Source organism: Coptis chinensis, chromosome 1 (genome assembly GCF_015680905.1).
Source record: "Coptis chinensis isolate HL-2020 chromosome 1, ASM1568090v1, whole genome shotgun sequence".
Taxonomy (NCBI): domain Eukaryota; kingdom Viridiplantae; phylum Streptophyta; class Magnoliopsida; order Ranunculales; family Ranunculaceae; genus Coptis; species Coptis chinensis.
Genome location: NC_141456.1, coordinates 83,479,410 through 83,505,010, shown reverse-complemented (window position 1 = coordinate 83,505,010; position 25,601 = coordinate 83,479,410). Strand labels below are relative to the sequence as shown.

The 25,601-nt window shown below is 36.2% G+C and overlaps 1 protein-coding gene, 1 long non-coding RNA gene and 1 pseudogene across 9 annotated transcripts; 1 reads left to right on the top strand and 2 right to left on the bottom strand.

Annotated features, from left to right (window-relative positions):
• Positions 1-6,259: 6,259 nt before the first annotated feature.
• On the bottom strand, positions 6,260-20,552 carry LOC147525511 (uncharacterized). 7 transcript variants are annotated; one of them, XR_015221869.1, is made up of 6 exons: positions 19,284-20,552; positions 17,158-17,263; positions 16,759-17,041; positions 16,480-16,675; positions 6,784-6,941; positions 6,260-6,680 (listed from the first exon to the last, which is right to left on the bottom strand). It is a non-coding gene; the product is annotated as an uncharacterized LOC147525511 (long non-coding RNA). The 7 variants fall into 7 exon arrangements; XR_015221866.1 differs by lacking the exon at positions 16,759-17,041 and adding an exon at positions 18,058-18,131 and having other exon boundaries at positions 17,158-17,304; positions 19,284-20,551; XR_015221868.1 differs by lacking the exon at positions 16,759-17,041 and adding an exon at positions 18,058-18,131 and having other exon boundaries at positions 19,284-20,551.
• A 1,009-nt stretch (positions 20,553-21,561) lies between these two features.
• LOC147525510 (HXXXD-type acyl-transferase family protein) lies at positions 21,562-23,422 on the top strand. Its single transcript, XM_086607746.1, has one exon. It carries the CDS (start codon positions 21,625-21,627, stop codon positions 22,987-22,989), a length of 1,365 nt encoding a protein of 454 aa, XP_086463872.1. The 5' UTR covers positions 21,562-21,624; the 3' UTR covers positions 22,990-23,422.
• On the bottom strand, positions 22,025-24,586 carry LOC147525509 (uncharacterized; annotated as a pseudogene). The gene has a single exon (XR_015205519.1). The product of XR_015205519.1 is annotated as an uncharacterized LOC147525509 (transcript).
• Positions 24,587-25,601: the final 1,015 nt, after the last annotated feature.

The following is a 25,601-nucleotide window of genomic DNA, read 5'->3' as shown; positions in this document are numbered from 1 at the left end:
AGAGACTGTAGTTCTTACATCATGTCAAACTCATGCCTATAATTCTTCTACTTATTGTTTTTATCGAACAATTTATCTCGCGAAGCCAAAGGTATGTGTATGTATTGCGAAAATTGTATTTTGTTTTTCTTTTGTCTGCTTTGAGGTATGGATGGCTTTAGTAAATATTTATGCTATGAGCCTTGCATTTGTGGGTCTTTTTTGTTTGCAGCTCTCTGACAACCATGTACTATATATAAATTTCACATGTTAGTTTAGTACTACTATAGAATAGTTGGTGTATACTGGTATGGGTGACGAGTGTTGGTATCTGTTTTATTTAAGTATTCTAGTAATTACAATTTTTGGTATGGGTGTTTGATGGGGTAAATTCCAAAGTTAATGCAAATTTATTGTTGTTACCATTAAAATGGAACCGGTCAATTACTAGATATATGGTGGGGTTTAACGTTTATCATTGGCGGGGTGGTAACGTATATTATTGGCGGACTTTGATGATTATGGGCTTTTCATTGATGGTTATTTTTATATTGGGCCTGTTTATTGTATTGGGCTTGTTATTACATTTGGGGTTGTTATAATATTGGGCTGCTAATAAGGCTTTAGCATTTAGCTATGGGAGAGACAAAGGATTCTGATGCTAGGGGGCTTGATTGAATGAATGGAAGGGTACCACACGATTAGGGAAAAGGAGAGAGAGATGGTGGCAAGTGGTATTAAGCAGCTAAAGGTATGTGTTGACCTTGTCTTTTGTTTTCAATTTCATTTCAAGTTGATTATTATATATTGACTACGTATCTAACGTTGAGCATTGGAGTATCTTCACAGGGATGAACAGGTGCTTCCATAAGACAAGAAAAGGCGTATGGGCAAGTTAAGAACAATTTAACGTGAATAAAGCACACTCTGAGTGATACAACGGTTCATTTACCTATTTATTTTAATTTCAAATTTATTCCTTCTAAGTGTGTTGTAATAAATTATATTTCTTTACTGTCTCTAAAAATGAATCCATATTAGAATGCATCAATTAGGTAGAAATTATGACGTTAATGAGCGTTCCTAGTGTGGAAGACCGATATAGAGTAAGAGATTGGTTTCGGGGCGCTGCAACTACTTGATTTAACTGGCATTTGTCGAGATGGTTAAGTAGCCGGTGCCACGAATCAATATATGTTTTAGTAGTTGGGTTACAGCTAAGGTTTTTTATATTATAAATGGAAGTATATTATTTGAATTTCAAGTTATGATAGGTTTTAAATTTATGAAATGTTGGAAATACAGAGGAAATTTTGTCAAAATTTCGTTGAACGCGATGTTCAAAGGGTGTTTTATATTTTAGTTATAGTTGGACTCATGTGAGTCGAACCCGCTCACGTCTTGGTTTATTAGACGGTTGAATATTTGGATCGAGCTCTTTTATCTAAAGATTCAATTGTCTAGAAAATTGGGGCACTACATGTATATCTTGAACCACAGTCCATTTGCATTATAGCTATTTGTCATTTATTTTCCCTTTTGTTGTGAGAATTAGGTCCCATCGCATTGTTCCTCTCATGCCATATATAAAATAGACTGTTTTTAGTAACAAATTTACTAATAATGTTTCTTTATTTTGTTTCTTAGGTTTGACAACGATCGATTGATGGATAATACTTAATTTGTTGATGTTGGAGTTAATTAAAATGATTTTTAGTTTGGTTGAATGTGTTATCAAATAAATGTATCTAGCATTTTTCAATGATGTTAGATAAATAATAATAACTTGTTATTTTTTCTTGGTGAAATAATTGATGCAAGGAATAAGTATTTTCGAATGGTTTGAAAATATATGGGGTTGAAGTTAATGTGGATGTTCTAATTTTATTTTTGAGAGTTTTATAGTTGTTTTTATTGGTGAAATAAGTTTACAGGTTAGGAATTGAAGTTATTATGCAGTATTTTTGGCAGGAAAATAATATAAATAATATTATTTTTTTTTAAAAAAATTAATATTAGATGACGGTTTTAGAAGAACTATCATAGTGTAAATTATTTGTTGACTTATTTTTCTTCCATAAAATGACGGTTCCACAATAGTAAATGGTCATTTCTTGACGATTCTAACTATAATTTATGACGGTTACGTATGAGGTGTCATAATAAAATTTACCTACTATGACGTTTTAAAGACTAATATATGTCATAATGGGAGGAACTTTTAAGACACCTTTCTATGTACCATCATAATTTTAATGACGGTTTTTGTTGACTTTTTATGACACCCCTAGTAATGATGGCTAGTTTTTTAATCAGAAAGTGTCATAATATGTATTTCATAACGGCTAAAAGCTGTCATAAAAAGCATTTTTTTTAGTAGTGTACGACTCTTCTAACAAAGCAATAAATCCTAAATGGCAGAGGCAACACGTGCATACATTGCTTTGGCTGGTTGTGGCTCTGGTTCATATATGGTTGATCTTCCAATTACACATGGTAACAACATAATTTTTAAATTTAGTATTACTATTTAGTTATTGGGTCCTACATATCTACAATTTATAAAGATACATATGCTACAAATATCAAAGTAATCTGCAAAAAAATTTACTTCATGCCCCTTTTTGCGCATACATTGACCAATACAAATACAATATGTCATCTACCCAAATCCACCAAAAAAACATTAAAGACTTGCAACTGTTTAGAGAAAAAGATTAATTATTCGTGGAAGTTTCATGACAGGGATGAACTAAATCAAGGGAATAAGCAATTTTATAATTTAGTACAGTGCATAAATTGCAACTAATGGGGAACTAACCTTAATAACCTTAATGACGATCTCAAGTGCACATAGCTTATTCAAATCCCACTACTATCGTTAGTCGACGGCCAAAACAACCATTTTAGACAACGCATAACTGAATGGCAAATTCATAAGGAAGCAAAACTCATCCAAGAAGAAAGACAACTGATTAGAACACTAATTTCACTTTAAGAGAAAGATGAAGAGAAATAAAAAAGAACTTTATTATCATTGAAATCAAAGAGGGATGCCAACAATATATGTAATCTGAATCTTTTTAACCAATGTATCAATATTATGAAACCCATAATAGTTTCAATTAAATTACTCTATGAAACAATGTTACCACACATAACAACATTCAACGTTGACTGAACAGAAACATGGATACCAAGTCTCATCAATAATGGACTAATTTAAAACTGCTTTTTCAAAAGAAAAATAAACAAACCTAACGAAGAAAATGTGAACAAAAACGTAATGAAAATGTGCTAACATCTGGAGAAGACAGCATCATCAATACCCAATGAAGATTTACAAAAACGGAATGAAGCCCCTTCATGGAATCATGGAGTTGGAAAGAACAAAGCCTCCTTCCAAAGCATACCACTTTGATTGCAATCATTTAGCTTAAACGACAAACATTCAAACTTAGCCCCAAAGGTAACACAAGCTAAAGTTGTAAATCGCTATAAACCTGTTTGTCTTAGTAATTTCTTGTTCAAAATTATAACAAAAATCCTATCTCTAAGGATTAAACTAATGGCAAACAAGTTGATTAGCAGTGAATAGCTAGCATTCATCAAAGGCAGGAACAACTCCACAGACATCTGTCTAGCATCAGAAATGATGAATGAACTTGATCACAAAAGAAAAGGTGGCAACATAGGGCTTAAGCTGGATATTGCACAAGCTTTTGATACTCTTAGCTAGGAGTTCCTTATACAGGTGATGCAGAGATTTGGTTTCTCCAAAACATGGTGTGATTGGATTGAGACAATTCTTCGTAATGCAAAAATCTCAGTTATGATAAATGGAGGACCATGTGGTTTCTTTTTGGTAGTAAGGGGGTTGAGACAGGGGATCCCTTGTCGCCGTTTCTTTTCAATTTAGCAGAAGATGTTTTAAGGAAAGGAATAAACCACCTGTTCCAAGCAGGTAGTGTCAAACACGTGGTGACTCTCGAAGATACTCCTGGCCCCACGCATCTTTTATTTACAGATGGCCTCTTTCTATTTGCAAATGGCGATATCAGAGGCCTCCAAAAGCTGAAGTTAGCCCTTAACTTCTATCAAAAGGCAGCAGGACAATTTTTTAACACATAAAAAAGTAAGATTTTTCTGGGCACCATGACTTCTGTGAAGAAAAGGAAAGTGGAGGAATTATTTGATATTAAAGAAGGAGAACTACCTAAGCAATATCTGGGGGTGCCACTTTTCAAGGGAAGAGTTACCAGTAGATGCACACAATCACTAGTGGATAGAATCAAAAGGAAAGCTTCAGGGTAGGCAGGCAGAATGTTGTCCTTTGAGGGGAGAGTAATCATGGCTCAAGCGATCTTATCAAGCATTTCAATCCATAATATGGCGGTGTACAAATGGTCCAAGAAAAGTATCAAAGAAGGAGAGGCTGCTATCCGCAACTTCATTTGGTCAGGAGATCCCACCAAGAGAAAATTTGTTACTCTTAAGTGGGAGAATGTATGTAAGCCTAAAGACGAAGGGGGTCTAGGCATTCGCAAGCTAGAAGAGCTAAACAAAACACTCCTTCTGAAGCTTGCATAGGGTTTCCTGAGTAGGAATGATGACTGGAGTAGATTTATGAACAGGAAATTCCGAAAAAGAGATAGAAGTGTTCTTACATACCACAAGCCTTCATCTGTTTGGCTGGGCCTTAGAGGTGCTCTTCATGATATAGAACCGTACACAGGATGGATCATAGGTCAAGGACACAAAGTGGACCTCGATCTGGAAAGACAACTGGGCTGGAAAATCAATAATGGAACTCTTGCCACATGTAAACTGGTCTGGGTACAAGGCGACAGTAGCTGACGTGCTGCTATCTCCGAAGTGTTTGGTCGTCTGAAAATTGATTTGATTGACATCCCATAACCTAGTGGGGAAGAAGATGTTAGAATTTGGAAGCCAGAGTCTGATGGGCTCTTCTCGGTACAATCAGCTTATGAAATAATCAAGAGAAAAAATAATAAAATACTATGGAATCGGAAGATCTGGTCAGTCCACATACACCCCAGAACTGCCTGCATAACTTGGAAGCTCATACAAAAAGTCATGCCAACTGATGATCGCGTGAAAAAGGTTGGGGTAAAGCTGGCTTCTAGATACCATTTCTATCATCAAGAAGAAGAATATAATTCGTACAACACCTTCAATGGGATTGCACCAAAGTTTGAGAAGTTTGGACTTGGACAGCACATATGTTCGAAGTAACCCTCTCAAAGTTTAATTTCATGGCCCTACTGAATGCGACAGAAAACAACAGCCCCATCATTCAAGACCTGTGGAATGCAACTACAATACACATCATGGTTCAAGTATGGAAGACTAGAAACAAAGAACATTTCGAGGACATCCCCATTCACATGGGCAACATGAAGTGAGAGATTCTAAGGGGCATGAAAGTTTAAGGTTCGCTCTCGCATGGAAGGAAGTGAAATGACATGATAGAGTTTTGAATGCTAAAAAGGCTCGATGTACAAGCGAAGAGTGCTCCAGCTCAAACAATACAAGAGGTACATTGGGTGGCTCCTCATGGGAATGTCATAAAGTGCAACACGGATGGTTTCACCCAAGTTCTAATCCAACTCACGACGGTCATCGTGGCAGTAGTCCCCACCCTTGATTTATACCCCCCTTAAATTGAATCCCAGCTTTTGGCTATCAAGACTGCCCTGTTTTTTAAGTAAACTAGTTAATGCCCATGCCTTCGGCATGGAATCTCTAAATATAAATATTTGAATTTTCTTAATATTTCTTATAAAAAAAAAATCCTAATATGTATTAACCAACTTGTGCTAAAAAAAAAGGGGTTGACATGTAGTTAATTTGATTATATAACTTGAAGTATCTGTATTTCTATTCTACTGCAAAATGTCATTGTATGAACTTTGAGGTAATTGTTGCACGCATAACGAAACATAGATGGTATTCTATTTTCTTATCAGATTTTGAAATACATCCGAGCTTAAGGCCAATTTAATTCAGTAAGTTATCATTAATAATCTCTAAAACATTCAAAAAGTAATATTTGGCATCAAATACTACAGTGAGAAAATCGGTATGCCAACTCAACTCTGTTGTCGTCACCTAAAATATTGTAATGTGGGGTGTGGACAACAAAGTTGTCTTATTGACCTGGTCATGTTCGATCACCATTGCACCTACTATTGCCAAAAATTCTGAGACCAAGATATAAATAAAAAGTCTTTTTAACCCTTAACAATCCTACCCAATATATAATGATATCTTTGACATTTTTTAAGGTAGATTAAGACATACAACATGATAAAATGAATTGTTCTTTTTCAAATGTAAAAATTGCATCAATATCACTATCTCAACTCCATCTTGGGCCATTTAGTGTAGGAAGTCAGGTTTGCCTTCCCTCCATTTCGAAGTTCAATGGGCCTAATGATGCTCCCATTCTTGCATATATGTCAGCTCCATGTTGTTGATATGTTAATCCACGTAGTTGCTTTCCGATGACCCTTGTTAGCTTTGAATGCTTGGAGAGCAGCAGAAGGATGTGACTCCACCTAAATGTGATTCCACATAGCTCTAAAGCCTTACTTATATCCCTTTCACAATGGAAATTGTATATGCTACATAGCTAGTCTGTATTTCCAGTCGACCTGTGTAAGCACTGGGCACACCACCTGGATAAAATGATTTGGATATTAAGACTCAAAATCAACTAAACCTTAAAATTGCTCCAATATCAATGTTACAAATATATGTTCCAACTATATTTATACTTGCCTAAGATTGTATGATGCATGTCAAGTCTCTTGTTGCTGCTGACGGACATGTATAATTTTTGGAGTATGGCCATTCACATTTGAAGCTCTTTATCTTGTGATTGGGATTTGCTTTCATTCCTTTCTTTTGGATATGTAACCTGAAACTAATGATAACCTCTGTTTTTCGCAAAGCAAACTCAAAACTATTCAATGTCATTAAAAAACCAAAACAAAAAGTCACAATTAACACAATTGAAAGAAGGATATGTAAGCTAACACAATTAGCTAGAATATTATTTAACACTTGTTTCTTTGCATTAGGGAAAAAAAGTTTCCAAAGTGCAAAATGAAGTATAAGCCATTGCGTTCATCCAATAAAAAAGTTCACGCAATATTTGCTCAATTGCATCATCTTCATATACCCATCCAATTTTGTATCCCAAGTGCGTAGCTAGTGTGCAACTGTATTCTCCAAATATAGCATTTCTAATTTTCAGTATTGAAAAAAACAAAAACTAAGGCATTCTAAAAACAACAAAACCTTCATGCTATGGCAATAGACTAAGCAAATAAGCATTTAGACAATATGGTCATTGATAAGAGCCCAAAACTGTAGTTTTAACCCTGTAACAGTCATACTTTTAGACCAATTATGTGAGGAATAATTAAGAGTTAACACTGATTACGTGTTTTTATGCATTTCAGGCTTCAAAGTTCATTATGTGCAGAAATGTGCCACTTTAGCGAGATAAAGGAGCAAATGGTTGGTTGCTAAGGAGTTCTGTGATTAAAGGCCAAGATTCAAGAAGACAAAGCCTTTCTAAAGCCCGGTCAAAGCTGAAAAGTCAAAGTCAACGCGGGCAGAAACAACACACAAAAGTCGTGAGAACTTAGAAGACCATATCTTTGGACTCAAACCTCGGAATTGGGCCTACCTTATGTCAAAACGACCGGCTCAAAAAGAGCTTTCCAATGGTCTAAGCCTTGACCCAATCAGAGGAGCAGAAGTTGACAAAACATCTATCGAAGCCAACTGCAGCTGAAGAGCCCATTTTGGACTAAAGAAATTGGGTTTTGGGCCTGATTCTCTGGCCCAAAACATGGCTTCAAGCCCATGCACGATTTTTGGATCTGAAAGTATAAAAACAAAAGCTTAGCTCTTTGTTAATGGTGGATAGTTAGACCTAGATTAGAATTAGATTAGTTAGCCTCCATTAATGAGTTTTAGAACTTAGTTTTAGAATTTCATTTTCTTGTTTTAGATTAATTTCTTGAATCATTGAATATCATTCATTAGATAAATAAAATAGTGATTATTCTTGTCATTTCGGTTTTTGTTATTTCAATCTATTAGATCTAGTTTTAATTCTTGTTGATTATCATTTCTTAGTTGTTAATTAGATTTTAATTATTGTTTAATTTAGATTAGTAAATTTCGAATCTTGATATTATGTTTAGTTTAGATTCATATGGAAATGATGGCGGAATGATTCTCGGCTAAACCTCCATTAGAGGGGGTTGAGAAGCCTTGATGAAAGCTTGATTCCGATTATCGTAGAGTCGTCGTAATTTCTATTCCACTCTAGAAACGATTAATTCGCCATGAGAATGGGTTTAATCGTTCACATGCTAGTTATGAATTGGTAGAAATGTCATGTGTAATTAGGGATTAGAAAGAACCAATTGTTCTGCGTAGCAGTTCAATTCGGATTACGACGATTCGTCGTTAGTGAGTTAAGTTGAGTTAAGGTGGAATCAATCCCCCCCTAATTCCTTATTATAGAATCAATGTAGTATTTCCGTAGTTGAATCAATTATAGTTTGTATCTTGTGGGTAGTTGCATCGTACTATAATTCCCCCCTCGTAAAACTCTCATTAGACTTAAGACCGATTAGTTAACTATGAAATTATTCCATGCTAGAGAACTAGGAGTGGAACGAATTTGTTACTCCACTCTATTTCGATAGAATTTAGAGTAGAAACTTTGATAAATATAAAAATATATACACGTAAATAGTTTTAGTTTACTTACGTTTTGAGTTCATCGTTCATTTCGTAGGTAAACTATTCAATTTTATTTTATCAAATGGCGCCGCTGCCATCTTAGTTTCACTTTAGCATTGTTTTCATAGTATAATTAGTCATTTTTAAGTCCCATTTCACCCACCCACCCTTATTTGATTCATACTGTGGTTGTTCGTTTCAAAGATTGAAAAGTTCGCGAAAAATTACCGCGAGCACGACCACCGCTTCAAAAGCACTGCGCAAAACGCTGGAACCTTGAAGCGACCGCTAAGTTCTTGGAACATAGAAGCGACCAGCGCTAAGTTCTTGGAACATAGAAGCGACCCCCCATACCATACCGAGCGCGACTTCGCTAAGTTATGGAACACGGAGCCGACCCAGCCAAAGCGATCGCACCCACGCCTCTAAGCTGAAATTTTTGCGGATTTCCACAGGTTTGTTTGAATTTCGATTTTTCAAGTTTTTTCAGTGTTTTAACTTGTTATATACATCGAACACGCGTAAACAAGACGATATTCATAAGCGAAGCAAGGGCCAATCAGGTATTCCTTTCTTCCACACCTCGCATCTCCGGTTAGAGGTTTCTACTAGTATATCGAGAATTGTTTGGAGTGTTGCATGTTTAGTTAAGTTCGACTTAGTCTTGCATGAGATTAAGGTCCGGTCAAAGAAAAACAACTAACGTAATTACGCGCAACGCGTCAACAAACAAGTCTATCTAGTTTCCCACCCACTACACCTCTAGCTACTATTTCACACACACCACCGATATTATGGATGAAGAAAAGAGACTCTCTCTCTCGACTTTTTATAAAGCCTCGGCGATAGCCCTAAATCTTGCATCGTTCTAGCGGACCGATTGGGGATTTCGCATCCCCCAAATATATTTAATTTGTTACCCGCTTTTCATGGTTTTAGACCATGAAAAACCTTATCAAGACACGCGTAGGATTGAACAAGTCCTTACAACATTCCACCATCCTACGGTTGGTATGGAACAAATTAAACCGAGGGTATTTCCCTTCACCTTAGGCGATAAAGGCGGCGTCTTGGTTAACTGCCCAAGCGCTTTAATTCGTGGACTCGTGGGCCAAACTTGTTGATTGTTTATGGAACATTTTACCCACCCCTAAAGGCGGATGAAATGATTTCCAAGATTCACTTCTTTCACGTAATCCTCATGAATCATTTTCAGGAGGCTTGGAATCGTTTCACCGATCTCCTTATAGAGTGTCCACACCATCACCTAGCAAAAGACACGTTAGTTCGTGCCTTTTCAAAGGACTTCTACACCACCATAAAGAAGTCCTAGACATAATGAATGGGGGTAGTTTCCTAAGTAAAGGAGCCACCGAGGCATATAAATTTTTGGAAGATCGGACTAAAGCGTAATAATAATTGGGGGTAGTGACGATTACTCCCGCTCCGCTAGTTCTTCTTCAAGCAGTTAAAGGCTACGGTATGTTTGAGGTTAAATCGGATCCCGAGCTTAAAACTCTAATTGAATCCCTCACAAAAAGGTAGAGGCCATTTCGTACAACAAAAGCCTATCCCGTCATGAATGTAAATTCAAATCCATGTAGTTTTCGTTGGAGTCCCGAGCATCGACTCCATCGCCCTATAACCTATGAACATTCTTGTTCCATTAACAAATGAACCTAACGCCCTTGGAGACAAAATCCCAACTTCGGTTGGAGAAATAACCAACAAGTCACACTACTGTGGTGGTATAATAATCAATATGTTAGGCTAACGCACAATTATAACCAAGCTCCACCCCAACAACAAGGACGGGGATCGGGGTAATTATAATAATTATAACAACCAAAGTTTAACCTCGACAAGGTCAAGCACAAGGTCAATGTAGTTATAATAATTATAATACTAATAGAGGTATCGTTAGGTAAATAATAACTATCACAATCCGCCCATAAATAATCAACGCGAGATAGTTCGATCCAACAACCCCGTGACTCTTGCACCCACACAACCGGATCGTCTTGACACCTTCATACAAGTGAGCCAACAACTTTTCCAAACCATGGCTAAATCTAACCAACACATTCTACAATCCGTTAATAATTTAAACCAACGGTTAGCCCAAGAGAAAGCCCAACCAAAAAGGCGTGTTTCGGTCAAGCGATTATACCCAACCAGAGCGGCAAACACGGCCTTTGAGGTAAACGGTAATACTAGTGCGGAAACTACAACCGTAGGTGAAGCTAAATGCCATCACCTCTCTTTCGGAAGAGTGGTTGATAACAAAGTAACTATGCCTATAGTTACCCCATCGATACTCCTACACCGGATATCAAACTAGATACCGAAATAGAAACCGAAGAACCTACCACCGTAGAGGTACCCGGTTAAACCACAACCTAAGAAAGAAGAGAAGCCAAGGTTACACATCAAGTCGAGCCATACGCTAAATATAGAAGCGAAACCACCGTTCCCTCAGAAATTAGCCATGGTAACCGGGGATACTAACTTTGAGGAGATTAGGAACGCGTTTTCAAAAATCTAACGATAAACCTTCCTTTTCTCGAAGCTATCAAAAGCTACCTAACCACGCTTAAGTTTCTTAAGGAGTCAGGTAATCGCTAGGCGTAAGACCAACATACCTAAAGACGCCTTTCTAACTGAACAGTTCCCAACTTTATCCGAAAATAATGGAATTGTTAAGTACAAGGACCCTGGTCGTCCTACTGTATAATGCACCTTAGGAGATTCTCACATGACGACCGCACTACTAGACCTGGGGGCTAATGTTAACTTACTCCCATTTTATTTGTATAAACAAATAGGTCTAGAGGAGATGCAACCTACTAAAATGACATTGTAATTAGCTGATCGGTCTATTAAGTATCCTAAGAGTGTGGTTGAAAACGTGCTAGTTAAAGTCCAAAATTTTTACTACCCAGCCGACTTCGTTATCCTCGACACAGAAGTCACTAACGACTCTGTACCTATCATTTTTAGCGTCCCTTCTTTTCGCCTTGCCAGCGGCTCATAAACCGCCGCTTGATGGTTCGATGTCCTTGTCCTTTGGCCATCTTTTCTTTGAGGTAAATGTTTTCAAACGAGGACACAATATCCGATTCATCTACAAATGGAGAGGTTAGCATGATCGAGAGCTTAGCTCAAGATTACTTCAAAAACATGTTTCAGAGAAACAGATTAACAAATTCATTTCCTTCGAAATTCCGACTTTAACAATGACTCCCACGGTAGTAAACTAAATCGAAGAAGAAATTCCTCGCGAACTCTTTTGCACCGCTTCTTTACCACAGCGAGTCCCCTTTGCCAACAACCATTCATCCCTTGATGCTATGGACGGAAGATGAATTTTTCAATCTCTATCCGGTGATCCTTTTTGACCCACCTATTGAGGAATGTCTTGCATATATCAAGATTTCGATGATATGGACTTGAGAGCTCTAATGAGAATCATTCACCTTCCATCACCAATATTTCCCACCGTCCACCTTTTCAAAGGAACCTCGAAGTTTGCACTCGATCCTTTAGTTTCTCCCCCTGCTTCATGATTTTTAAATCCACCTAGTAAACAAATACTTCCCAAGGATAAACCACTTGACACCTTCATTTTCAGACTTGAGCGGTCCCCTAACTACACCATGAATGAAGTTTTATGCTAAACCCACATCCTCATTTTTTCCATGCTTTCCCTCTAAAACTTATCCCAATCCACCATATTTTCCACAACCATTCACTTTTCCACTTATTATTCACTAGGACACCCTCTCGTTCAAAGATGAAACATAAGGTGCATGCTCGGTTATGTTATAGGTCTATCCGACTTCGCTTTCATTCCACTAGGTTGCGTCGTAGGAAATCTTGGTGCTTGATTGTGTTTGGATATGTTTTTCGTGATATTTATTTATGGAACGATCCACAACTATTTGGTTGTTGATATATGATAAAACTGCATATTCATACATATGTTTAGATAAGACTAAGGAATCGACTTTAAAAGACCCAAGTTTTCAGTACAATACCAACTTTTTGAGGTATAGGCCAAACAAAATTTTCAAACTTAAAAAGAGTTTTCCAATTTTGTTTAGGGGGCATATTTTGGTATTCATTTCAAATCATGTTGCCACCCTAAGCCCTGTCATATTTACTCCAAGTAGAGTTTATGTTAGTTAAATGCGCACCAGTTTAATTGTGCTTCATATTATCATATCATCTTTACAATATTTACATTGCAGTCGCAAATTTTGCCACGTTTCTATGGAAAAAATTTTCCTTATCTCTTTACACTTTGAGGACAAAGCGTTGATTGTTTGGGGTGGGATAGAAACATTTGCAAAAATTAGACACTTTTGGGATGTAAATTACGCACTTTTATTTATAAAATGTTAAAAATTATAAAAATTAGTTAGTTACATAATTTAATTGTGCTATTGAATTGTTTCATGAACCCCCTTCTCCCAAATTGTTTGGGGGTGGTATAGAAACACGATGTAAATGTTAAGCACATATTAGGTTGTATATTACGTATTATTTGTCTTAAAAAAATATAAATATAAATATAAAGTTTATGTTATACACTTAGGAATATTGGTATTGGTTCTTTCTCTATGCTCTTAATAATCTAGAAGTCTCACGTAGCTTTTGCATTAAAATAGTTTTTAGAAACTTAGGTTAATATGTAGGTAATAATTTTTGCATCTATCTATAAATATATTATATGAGTATCTAAGATTGTTTGGCAGTAAGTTTCTGAAATCTAGGCTAGAGTACTTATTCTACAAATCCTGTGAGAATATAGCCTAAAGCCTTATATGAGTGAAACATTTGAGAAATGACATAAGGGAGAAGTATATTCCGAATAGAGAAATCACACGTCCACTTGCTTGACCACTATACCATGTCATAAGAGAGACTTTAGGCCCTTTTTGGATCGATATAGCTAGAAATTTCGACCTAAGTATATTTTCCGCTAGTTAATTAAGCTTAATCGAGCCTTTCATTAGCCCTTTCATAAACCACAAATCCTTTACCCTGTTACAAAATAAAACAAAATAAAAAAAATTCAACCTACCCAATTTAGATAAGTCTGAGAATAGAATAAGGAAGAAAGAAGAAGAGAAAAACATGTATAAACAAAAGTTAGTTAATTGCTTCAGAAAATAAAGAAAAGAAGTTTCCATCCAAAGAAAAGAAAAATAAAAATAGAAATAAAATAAAAACTCCAAAAAAATAGAATAAAAGGAGTCAAAAGCCAGAGAAAAAGGAAAAAAAAATATGGCTAAGGATGGAAACAAAGTGTAGAAGCAAAAGTAAATAACAAAGTTTTCTCTAGTTACATAATATCAAGACTCTATTATCTCAGACTTGTCCCTTTTTGAATATCCATTTCCTTCCTTCTTAAACCATCTCCTAATCTCCGAAACACCTAATAAAGACCTCTAGCTCAATTAGGAATAGGTTAGTGTGATAGTAAGTGGCAGATGTGTTTGATCGACTCCGGCTTCCTTGTGTGTCATTGAGATTGTAAGGTAAAGTGTGCCCACCGCAAGCACTAGTAAGTAAACTTGAGTGGAAAAATCGAGTGTTGTATCTTGACTATTATTGTGAGAACCTACTTAAGGACATTTATTCCGAAGTTTGAAACGGACCTGCTATTGCATTTTATAGTATTACTCATTGTATATATGTTTATTGTAGATGATTGATTATTATGCATATATTAGCTTAAGTTTCGACATGATTATTATGTATTCATTGCTAGTGAGATGTATAGATAATTGAGACATAAATAAGGAAACAATAGTTTTATTTCTTAGTCGTTGTAGTATAGATGAAGTTTGTGAGTACCTCCACTGGAAAACTCTCATGAGGCTATAACTCGTCCATTTGGAAATTCCTAGTGGTTTAAGGCCTTGTTCAGATATGGTCAATGCAATCGCGACTCAGTAAACGCGAGTAGTTAGAACTCCATTTTTGGTCACTTATTTTAATTTCTCATCTTTGCTTGAGGACAAGCAAAATGCTGTTTGGGGTGGTTTGATAAGAGCCCAAAACTGTAGTTTTTACCCCTTGATCATACTTTTAGACCAATTATGTGAGTAATAATTAAGAGTTAACACTGATTACGTGTTTTTATGCATTCCAGGCTTCAAAGTCCATTATGTGCAGAAATGTGCCACTTTAGCGAGATAAAGGAGCAAATGGTTGGTTGTTAAGGAGTTCTCTGATTAAAGGCCAAGATTCAAGAAGACAAAGCCTTTCTAAAGCCTCTGTCAAAACTGAAAAGTCAAAGTCAACGCGGGCAGAAACAACAACACAAAAGTCAGAACTTCCGAAGGCCATATCTTTGGACTCAGACCTCGGAATTGGGCCTACCTTATGTCAAAATGACCGGCTCGGAAAGAGCTTTCCAATGGTCCAAGCCTTGACCCAATCAGAGGAGTAGAAGTGGATAAAACATCTGTCGAAGCCAACTGCAGCTGAAGAGCCCATTTTGGACTAAAGAAATTGGGTTTTGGGCCAGAGAAATCAGGCCCAAAACATGGCTCCAAGCCCATGCACGATTTTTGGATCTGAAAGTATAAAAACAAAAGCTTAGCTCTTTGTTAATGGTAGATAGTTAGACCTAGATTAGAATTAGATTAGTTAGCCTCTATTAATGAGTTTTAGAACTTAGTTTTAGAATTTCATTTTCTTGTTTTAGATTAATTTCTTGAATCATTGAATATCATTCATTAGATAAATAAAATAGTGATTATTCTTGTCATTTCGGTTTTTGTTATTTCAATCTATTAGATCTAGTTTTAATTCTTGTTGATTATCATTTCTTAGTTGTTAATTAGATTTTAATTATTGTTTAATTTAGATTAGTAAATTTCGAATCTTGATATTATGTTTAGTTTAGATTCATATGGAAATGATGGCGGAATGATTCTCAGCTAAACCTCCATTAGGGGTTGAGAAGCCTTGATTGAAAGCTTGATTCGATTATCGTAGAGTCGTCGTAATTTCTATTCCACTCTAGAAACGATTAATTCGCCATGAGAATGGGTTTAATCGTTCACATGCTAGTTATGAATTGGTAGAAATGTCATGTGTAATTAGGGATTAGGAAGAACCAATTGTTCTCAAGTAGCACTTCAATTCGGATTCTGACGATTAATTCGTTAGTGAGTTAAGTTGAGTTAAGGTGGAATCAATCCCCCCCTAATTCCTTATTATAGAATCAACGTAGTATTTCCGTAGTTGAATCAATTATAGTTTGTATCTTGTGGGTAGTTGCATCGTAGTATAATTCCCCCCTCGTAAAACTCTCATTAGACTTAAGACTGATCAATTAGATATGAAATCATTTCATGCTAGAGAACTAGGAGTGGAACGAATTTGTTACTCCACTCTATTTCGATAGAATTGAGAATAGAAACTTTGATAAATATAGATACGTAAATAGTTTTAGTTTACTTACGTTTTGGGTTCATCGTTCATTTCGTAGGTAAACTATTCAATTTTATTTTATCAGTCATCGCACTTCAATATAAACAATATGCCTTATTTTGTATCTATAACCATCTACATTGCCTATGGTATTTAATGTAGGAACAAAAACTCATGGCACAATGAATCTGATATGAAATTCATATACCAAAGTTAAATGATAGTGGAAGTTCATACGAAGAAGAGTTAAAGACAGTGTACCTGAGATCAATTTGAATAACATACGCATAAGTAAAAAAGTATGTGACCAATACTTGGTTTCTCCTCCATTAGTTGTACAAACGACTCTTTGTTATATGGGCTTGTGGAATTTCTAGTGATCTAGCCATATATCATTGTTGCTCTTTGAACTTCAATATGGAAAGAAGCCACATTCTTCACTTCTCACACATTGAATCTGAGAAAAAATGGAGAAGAAATATCAATGTACCAAGAGTTATTTTTGGATATTCTCAAATCTCAACTTTCAAGCTTCCATACCTTTTAAAACCAATCATGAGTAACAAACTATGTCATCTGATATCTTGATTTCCAAAGAAGTTCAACTTCTATATACCAAGGATGAGAGAAAGAAGAAGTTTGTTTTCTACCTACTAAAAAATATGGCGGTAGCATGTTTAGCGTGGAATCACTTTCTAGAATATAAGAGAATAAAAGAAATTTGTAAAAACTGCAACCGTGCACCTTGGTATATATTTCTAAAGCTTGAAGCAAAACCAAAACCAATTGCAATATTACTAACCACCAAATATAGACATAGAACCTAAAAAAGGAGTTTCGAAAACAACATTTTACACAGAGTTGCAAAAATAACAACCAACAAAACAAACAATATTACCACACCCAATTCATATCAAAAGCGGTTATAAGAGTGCTTACCTCTATATATCAATTGTCAGGGATGAAAGAGGCGTTGGCAAGAGCTGGTCACTACATTGTAAGGTGCAATTTTCGCCGTTGGAACGACTAAACTTGGTTCCATGCACTGCGCAATATAGAGTCCCATTCAGCTTTTGCATCAGAAAACTGTGCAGCAACATAGGAATTACTTTAACATGGCTCGCTAAGGGAAAACGTGATGGAGGGGAAAGAAATGGGATCCTAAACGATACTGCTAGAGAAAATTTTCTATCATTTAATTTTTAATTCTATAATTAACCAATGAATCGAATATCCCAAGTCCATAAAAAACTAAGGCATGGACCTTGAATTCCATGGTACTCGATCTTGACAGCAACTATAACTTGCATTAAGAACCCAAATACAAACTTAAGGTCAAATAAGTGCACCGGAATGCAACTATTGCAACAACAACACAAAAATAAAAACACAACTATTGCAGTGCTTAGAAACATTTCCTTCCCGGAATGATCCCCCACCTAGAAAGGGGAGACCCATCAACATAAAGAAGGTATACATATAAAAATTTTGGTAGAGTAAAAAGACAGGTAGAGAAGCCAAAGGAGAGAACCTTCAGAACGAGAGATAAGAAAGTTGAATTTTAGGTATGAATTGAAGTCTGCACATTAAACATCATATGCTTATTTGAGTTTGCACAGCATGAAGACATGTTGGTGCAATGGACATGTTACCAAGAAGATAAAACGTAGTATGTGCCCATCAAAATGTCAAGACCGCGGGTGAAATAATCATAGAAGATAGACTTCCTACGATCAATTTACTCCAAGACACCCTTGAGAATTGCTTTCAGATAAAATCTATGTCAAAACCTGTTGTGTTTTGTAACTACTCATTCATCCAAGAAAATATAAGACGAACCTGTTGGGTTCAGTAGTAAGGGAAGAGATCCAAACTTCCTGCCAAAAGGAACCCAGACCTTCGATTGAAGCTAGCTAAGTGTGTTGCACCAAAATATGCAAGCAGTGTATGGTAAATTGTTAGTGATTCCAGAGTCCAACATAATTCTTCTATTCTATGTGATTGGGAGTGACAATACGATCCAAACGTTGTTGGTGATCCCATTAGCTTACTGGTCCGAACTTGCTAATATTTTATTGTAATATATGCATTTGATTAGAATTTGCCAATAACAACTTGCAATGGATAACAACGGAAGAATCTCACCATTGTAATCCAGAAAGTGCAATTTAGTGTACATGCATTGCAATTGAAGACTAAATATTGGTAAAGAAAGTTCTAAATATGGCAAGCAACTCGTTACTAAAGAGCAAAGAATGAAAAAATATCAACCCATTAATTTGTGGTTCAATTCTAATTACAATCAACTCTTTGTTAAGAAAGGCGACAATGCGAATTTGAATAATCTCATGAATCAGTCCAGAAACTCAAACAATGTCCATACTCAAACAAAAATGAAAGAGCATATATGGTGCAACTCAAATGGGAGAAAGAGATACTTCACGTGCCAAATAGAACTAATGGAAGGAAACCAAAATATGGAGAAGAAGAGGAGCCGCAGTTGGTGTCGATATTTGATTGAGCTATATAGGCTAGAAAATTTGCTGCAATAGAAATGATTATAGCTCTTTTGGAAGAAAGTAAATGTGTTAGATTCACCAAGCGATGTATACAAATTGATAATAAAACCTAGAGAATGAAATTGGGAAGCATTATTAGATTAGACACTCACTTCTAGATAAATTTAGGTGTTTAATTAAGAGAACAACAACATGTTTAGCCTGAATGCAAAGCGCCCACCATAACAACTATACAATATTAATTAATATCATCACAAAACCTGAAATCGAACGGGTTCTGCACAAACTGCAAAATTTAGCTTTTTAAAATTTTGTAATGAAGAAAGCAGTAGTCAAGAAAGTACTAATGAAGTTAAAATAGCACATAGTCACATATTTTTCTAGATGAGTATAAACAGAGGCGACAGGTCACTTGATCTTTCCCTGCACAATCAATCTATGGCAAAAGAACGCAACACAGAGTAATTTGCAGAAAAAATAATAGCATCCAACCTTTTTAATTATACACATACTAAAAACAAGGGAAAAAAAATAAAAAAAACTTACTTGAGACTCTTGGGTAGGGATTCGAAGAGAAAGATAGAGTAGGAGGAAGAGGCATTTTGGCAAAAGAAAACAGTTGTATATGGAAGTTCGTGGGTTGGGAGAGAGAAGAAATGAGAACCAAAGGTTTTCGAAGGTTTCACCATAAAAGAGTCCCTTCATTTCTAATCCAAGTGGCGCACTACGGACCCTCGATTTAGCTAAGTGTGTTGCACCAAAATATGCAAGCAGTGTATGGTAAATTGTTAGTGATTCCAGAGTCCAACATAATTCTTCTATTCTATGTGATTGGGAGTGACAATACGATCCAAACGTTGTTGGTGATCCCATTAGCTTAGTGGTCCGAACTTGCTAATATTTTATTGTAATATATGCATTTGATTAGAATTTGCCAATAACAACTTGCAATGGATAACAACGGAAGAATCTCACCATTGTAATCCAGAAAGTGCAATTTAGTGTACATGCATTGCAATTGAAGACTAAATATTGGTAAAGAAAGTTCTAAATATGGCAAGCAACTCGTTACTAAAGAGCAAAGAATGAAAAAATATCAACCCATTAATTTGTGGTTCAATTCTAATTACAATCAACTCTTTGTTAAGAAAGGCGACAATGCGAATTTGAATAATCTCATGAATCAGTCCAGAAACTCAAACAATGTCCATACTCAAACAAAAATGAAAGAGCATATATGGTGCAACTCAAATGGGAGAAAGAGATACTTCACGTGCCAAATAGAACTAATGGAAGGAAACCAAAATATGGAGAAGAAGAGGAGCCGCAGTTGGTGTCTGATATTTGATTGAGCTATAGGCGCTAGAAAATTTGCTGCAATAGAAATGATTATAGCTCTTTTGGAAGAAAGTAAATGTGTTAGATTCACCAAGCGATGTATACAAATTGATAATAAAACCTAGAGAATGAAATTGGGAAGCATTATTAGATTAGACACTCACTTCTAGATAAATTTAGGTGTTTAATTAAGAGAACAACAACATGTTTAGCCTGAATGCAAAGCGCCCACCATAACAACTATACAATATTAATTAATATCATCACAAAACCTGAAATCGAACGGGTTCTGCACAAACTGCAAAATTTAGCTTTTTAAAATTTTGTAATGAAGAAAGCAGTAGTCAAGAAAGTACTAATGAAGTTAAAATAGCACATAGTCACATATTTTTCTAGATGAGTATAAACAGAGGCGACAGGTCACTTGATCTTTCCCTGCACAATCAATCTATGGCAAAAAGAACGCAACACAGAGTAATTTGCAGAAAAAAAATAATAGCATCCAACCTTTTTAATTATACACATACTAAAAACAAGGGAAAAAAAATAAAAAAAACTTACTTGAGACTCTTGGGTAGGGATTCGAAGAGAAAGATAGAGTAGGAGGAAGAGGCATTTTGGCAAAAGAAAACAGTTGTATATGGAAGTTCGTGGGTTGGGAGAGAGAAGAAATGAGAACCAAAGGTTTTCGAAGGTTTCACTATAAAAGAGTCCCTTCATTTCTAATCCAAGTGGCGCACTACGGACCCTCGATTTATACCTCCTGAAATTGAATCTCAGTCGCGAGTCAGGAAACTAAGCTGTTTTGTTAAGTTGATATATATCGCGGAATAACCAGATTAACGCACCGCACATATCCCTACCCATTAACCTTGAAAACCGATATTAACTTCTTAGCCAAGCACTTCAATTCCTGTTTTTTTTGGGTAAACGCCCAAGTAATTATTCTGAATGTTTCTTGAATCTGGCCCCTACATTTATAAATTGGCCATCACTAATGTACTTCCATAATTGCGAGCAATATCTCAATTTCCATACAAACCGTCCAATTTAAAGTGCAGAGCACTTATTCCATTATGCTTGTCACTTTAAGATTTGACACTTCTCTATTAATGTTCATAGCTTCAGGATGCCTCAGCGTGTTTTGAGCATTAATACCAGTAGAAAAGACACTAAAACATATCATTCCGAACTATTTAAGTCTAACACTAAATTCCTTTCAATTAACTAAATTATTTTGATTTGAAGTTTAAAGTCCGTGTTACGGCTCTCTTGTAACATGGGAACTGATCGACTCTGTTCATTGTAACTATGACATACTACATCCACTAAAGGGTATCAATCGAGTAAAAGAGATAGATGTATCATGTATCGCGCGCATGGTGCGGTGGTGGGGGCATCTCATGACTTCTTTGCTAGTATATTCTTCACGTCACCTGGTTTTAGTATGCCTTGCTCAATGCTACTATAAAGTCACCAGTAGCCAACAAACATACTCGAGACTATTAACAGACCCAACCCTTCTTACCCCCACAGACCACAATAGTTAATGGGGATTGAAGACCTTACAACTCCTAATGAACAGTTCAACGTCCAAATTATCAGAAAGAACATTGTTAAGGCTGGGATTCATTCGGTGCACCCTCATCCTATTCCCCTTTCAAACCTAGACCTCCTTTCTGGTCGATTTCCAGTGACATATTTCTATGTCTACTCGGGACCTAAAAGTGGCAGTTGTACGTCGATGGTTGAAGCACTTGAGTCCCCCCTTGCCAGAACTCTTGACCTCTATTATCCTTTTGCTGGCCGTATCGTTACAAATCTTAAAACCGAAGAACCAGAGATTATATGTGACAATTCTGGTGCTCTAGTCATGGAAGCTCATGCAAACATCCCACTAGCTGGACTAGACTTTTACAATCTTAATCAGTACCTACAAGGAAAACTTGTTCCTATCAACAACGAATTTCCATTGCAAGTCCAAGTGACACATTACACTTGTGGGAGTATTTCCATAACATTCACATTTGATCATGCACTAGGGGATGCAAGTGCCTTAGGAAATTTTCTAAGGTCATGGTCTGAACTTGCTCGAGGAAAACCCATTTCATGTGTCCCTATTCTCCAAAGGAATCATTTCATAGCTCGTTCGCCTCCTACATACCACTCGTTCTTGGATGATAATTACATTTCTTGCAATATGATGGACATTCTTGATATTCCAGCAAATGACATCACTATCAGGCGTTTATACCACATAGACGCCTTACAGATAGATCGATTGCAAATACTCGCTAGTGCTAAAGGGGTCAAAAGAACCAAAATTGAGGCTTTCTCAGCATATATATGGAAGATCATGGCAACGACAATTGGGGAATCTATAACACATTGCAAGATGGGGTGGCTAGTAGATGGACGTACTAGGATGTTTCCAGAAACAAAATCAATGAAAAATTACATAGGAAACGTGCTATCAGTAGCTACCGGCGAGGCAAATATTTGTTATTTAAAGGGCGCATCACTCTCGGATCTGGGAGAGATTGTTCATGGTGCAATTTCAAAGGTTGCCAATGAGGCACATTTCTTGGATTTAATTGACTGGATCGAATGTCATAGACCAGGTTTGATGCTAGCAAAAATTGTGTTGGGGAGGGGAGGACCGTGTTTAGTTTTGTCATCAGCAGGTAGATTTCCAGTAGCTGAATTGGACTTTGGGTTTGGGTCTCCAGTATTAGGAACAGTTTGTACAACCGTGAACAACATCGGTACAGGTTATATGAACCAAAGACCAAGTGCAAGTGGGGATGGATCATGGGTTGTTTCTGCCATTGTTTGGCCAGCACTGGCCTTAGCCTTAGAGTCCGATCCCAACCGTGTTTTCCAGCCAATGACTAGCAATCATCTTGGACTCTAAATTAGGGTCTCCCCCCAAATATACAAAAAAATAAAAAATAAAAAAAGTCAAAGTGGGTTGACCGTGTTTTTTAAGTCTAGAAAAGACCCTAATTTTTTTTTGGGGGGATGGATTCTAATTGGCTCATCTCATGGGGTGGGTGGGTGTGTAATACTCGTTATTAACCTTATAGTTATCAACTTATGTGATGATTTAGATCTCTCCAACACAAAACACTCTTATACTGGGGTGTCTAACATGTTGCACAACAGTTGTATTAGTGACCACTTAACTTCTAACAGTAAGGGGTCATTGTTTTTTTGAGCCTTTGAATTCTGAATGCTGAATGACCCACCTTCTGAATGTTGAATTCTGAATGCTGAACTCAGAAAAACATGTTTGTTTTATGTCAGAATGATCTGACTCTGAATGCTGAATATAAATCATTTAGACATTTTTACCCTTGCAATCTATTTTGAACACTAACTTGATTACTTATAAAACAAAAGAGTTAAAAATGGATTTGACAGAGTTTCCTTTGTTTATTCAACATTTTGACGCCTAAAAGACTGATATAGTAATATGAGATAAAAAAAATACTAAAAATATAAACATAAATAATAGTTCAATAATCATGAGGTCATCCATAAAATATGAATACCAAATTAAATGACATTACAAAGTAACTCCAAAGTGCGGCTTTTGTAAACTTGATCATATATGTCCACTAAACAATTGTTCTGCAATTTGATCACGCAAGTTGATCATGTACTCATGTGCCTCGAGTCCAAATGTGTGATTTATACTTGGTGGTGCTTCTGGTCTGTCAGAGTTAATTGAAGACCTCACTAGAATAGTCACATTTTCTTTTTCATATCACTTGAACAATCGATCATCATCATCAATGGCCACACAACGGAGAAAATTATGTATCGCCATGCATGCTACAACAATTTGAACTTGTGTGCGAAAACTATATGGAGCCATCTTCTTCAATATCTTGAATCTTGCTTTCAAGACACCAAATGTTCTCTCAATTACATTTCTTAGCGAAGAATGTGCCTGATTAAACTTCTCCTCTTTGTTTTTAGGACGACCACCGGGATTAAAATCTGCCAACCAATACCTAGCATTCCTATAAGGACACATAAAGCCCCTAGTATGTGTGTATGCAGCATCACACAAGTAATACATACCTACAATAATGAGACACATAAATATGTAAACCAAAAATATATATTTGATCGGTGAGGTTGTTTTGATACGCGCCTTTAGGAGGCAATGGAAATCCATTTTTTTCAGGCCACCTTAATGTCTCATTTAATACACGAGCATCATGTGCAATCCCTTCCCATCCAGCCATCACATAAGTAAATTTCATATCAAAATCACACACACCAAGAACATTTTGGAAACAATCCTTACCTCCTCTTCCTCGAAAGGGAATTTGCTTATCAAGTAGAATGTGTGCATCTACTAGTGTACCATCCAAAGCTCTAATTGCTCCTTTAAATGGTCTTCTCTTAAGACGGCATTGGTAACGAGATCCACCTTTATGAATAACCCCGTCAAACAACGGATCAATTATCATCTCCTTTGAGAAATGGAGCATTGCCATTAGCACCTCATGAAAACACTTGCTAATGGTTTGTGTTGAATGTTGAAATCGATCTACTATTGTTTGATTTCGCTTATTGTGACCAATAGTCATTAAAAACATAACCATTTTTTCCTCTACATCAATATGTTTACTATCATGAAGCCACTCCCTTTGCCAAAAGTGATCACATAGCATAATAAAGGCAGGTTTCTTCAACCTTAGCATGTTAAACATATGTGTGGAAGTTCCATGTAGAAGTTCTTGTACGTACATTTTCCCAGTAAGCGCGGATATGCATATCTTCTGCCTTGTACGCTTACACTTTGTCAAAAGCCATGTGAATATTATGATTAAATACACTAATAACCATTGTCATGGTGTGTCATTTTCCCTGAATTAAAAAAATAATAATAATAAATAAATCAAATCAAATCAAACCAAATGTTAACCTCAAAGTAACAAGTTTACAACAATCATAAGCAATCAAGTCAACAAAAATACTCATAAATGTTGAGTCATAATAACCATAATATGACAGTAATCCAAGTCAACAAAATGTAAATACGATAGTCATCCAAGTAATTAATGCACATTATTTGCAAAGATTATGTCATCCTAGAAGTAATATTCTTCAGGAATTAGATCTTAAGATTATTTTCTTAAAGATTCAGAAGTTTCTTGTTATGAGAAACGTGGAGGGAAAGATCTTACAAGGAGTTAAGATAAAGAGAATCATCCAGCATACCCAAAACATATAACTCTTGCACCTGCGCATCACCTTCATCCACAAGCTTCTTGTCTCCCATGGTTTCAGTCTTCCCCATCTCCACAAGCTCCCCAATACCCTTAACAAGAGAATCTGCTAGCTCAATCGAATCTCTCTTACGTTTTTGCTGCGAGCTACTTGCATCACTCTTTGCTCGTGACGTAGTCGGAACATGTTTTTGGTTAGGTGGTCCATCTGCTGGAGTATTTTGTACATATGTAAGAGATTCTTCATTATCATATGGGATATCATGAGAAGGATTATATT

Bases quoted from the DNA above. Each gene is read 5' to 3' on its own strand.
- LOC147525510 (XM_086607746.1), top strand. From the start codon at position 21,625: ATGGGGATTGAAGACCTTACAACTCCTAATGAACAGTTCAACGTCCAA.